The 1,477-nt window shown below is 38.5% G+C and overlaps 1 protein-coding gene across 1 annotated transcript in view; it reads left to right on the top strand.

Moving 5' to 3' along the window:
* LOC140321115 (leucine-zipper-like transcriptional regulator 1) overlaps positions 1–1,463 on the top strand; it is a 7,435-nt gene extending 5,972 nt beyond the window's left edge. Inside the window, exon 6 of the mRNA XM_072397986.1 lies at positions 919–1,463. Coding sequence (XP_072254087.1) covers positions 919–1,122 — 204 coding nt within the window. The 3' untranslated portion in view covers positions 1,123–1,463. The remainder of the gene's footprint in view (positions 1–918) is intronic.
* The last annotated feature ends 14 nt before the right edge of the window (positions 1,464–1,477 follow it).

Below are 1,477 nucleotides of genomic sequence, written 5' to 3'. Positions count from 1 at the left end.
AAAGCAACCCAGGAGTTTATTAAAGCAAAGAAGTGGAATATTCTTGAATGGCCAAGTTAGTCACCTAATCTGAACCCAATTGAGCATTTCACTTATTGAAGACTAAACTTCGGACAGAAAGACCCACAAACAAACAGCAACTGAAAGCCGCTGCAGAGCATTAAAAAGGAGGAAACCCAGCATCTGGTGATGTTCATGAGTTCAAGACTACAGGCTGTCATTGCCAACAAAGGGTTTTCAATTAAGTATTAGAAATGAACATTTTATTTTCAGCTTTTTAATTTGTCCAATTACTTTTGAGCCCCTGAAAAAGACTTTAGTTGTGGTAATGTACAGAATTAATTAATTGTGGTAATGTACAGAACCAAAATTAGAAAAAAGTTGTCTCTGTCCAATAATTTATGGACCTAACTATGTCTTTTTTCAACCTAACCTACTATGTAACTATGTCATTACTGAGTGTAGATTCCATGTAATGTCTGATCTGTCATGCTAGGCTTGATTATAAGGCTTTTGTTGGTTTGATTGAAATGTTTAGTTACACCAACACCAAATAGGTCCTTGTATCCTGACAGCTGAATTGCTACCCATTCATCCTATCAGCAAACTGCATTTTTTTTTAAAGCATAACTAAACTTGCAATACTCATCTGTCCCTGGTCCATTGCAGTCCACTGCTATCATTTTCTTGCTCTTCTTCTTGGAGTCTATCTTTGGCCAGCTTGAGTTCTTTCATTCTGGGTATGTGCAGGTGAAGCCTGGATATTCTGGCAACCAAGACTGAGCTGCTGACAGATACCCGGAGCAAAGGGACGTCCCCTGTCCATTTCTACACTAATGACCGGCCTGATCATACATTCTTAAAAGTGGCTTTAGATAACAATGTTTGGTAGTGGTAATTATTTGTTTTACATTTTAGGAGCACTGCCTGAACTTTGTAGTAAAGGAATCCCACTTCAACCAAGTGATCATGATGAAAGAGTTTGAACATCTGTCCTCATCCCTGATTGTGGAGATTGTACGCAGAAAGCAGCAGCCTCCGATCCGTGTTCACTCAGATCAGCCTGTTGATATAGGTTTGTTGTTTAGGGGAAACAAAGATGATACTATTGGTGTTTTATGACAAATACTTTTTGTAGTGTAACCATTGTTCCGGCTGTCTAGAACTAGGAAAAATAAACTGTGGCCATCAGCCTGTTTACAAACATAAAATGAATGAAGCGCCCCAGCTGTACTTCAGGCCCACATTCGTTTATCATTTTTATTAGCAGAATATTGTCATGGCTTTCATACTTTCATTCAATATATACCAACATGTCCAGTCTACCAACATGTAATCAGAAACCCAAAAATTCAGTTGGCTGTTCAGTTCGCTTTAGACAATCTGATTCAGTTTTAGTGTACCCAAAGTGAAAATCATCCTGTGTGTAAATGTCAGATTGTGCTCCGTTACCCTGCTTTTTTCAGCAAATCACTTG

This window comes from Pyxicephalus adspersus, unplaced genomic scaffold (genome assembly GCF_032062135.1).
Source record: "Pyxicephalus adspersus unplaced genomic scaffold, UCB_Pads_2.0 Sca765, whole genome shotgun sequence".
NCBI classification, from domain to species: Eukaryota; Metazoa; Chordata; class Amphibia; order Anura; family Pyxicephalidae; genus Pyxicephalus; species Pyxicephalus adspersus.
This window is presented reverse-complemented; position numbering and strand designations above follow the sequence as displayed.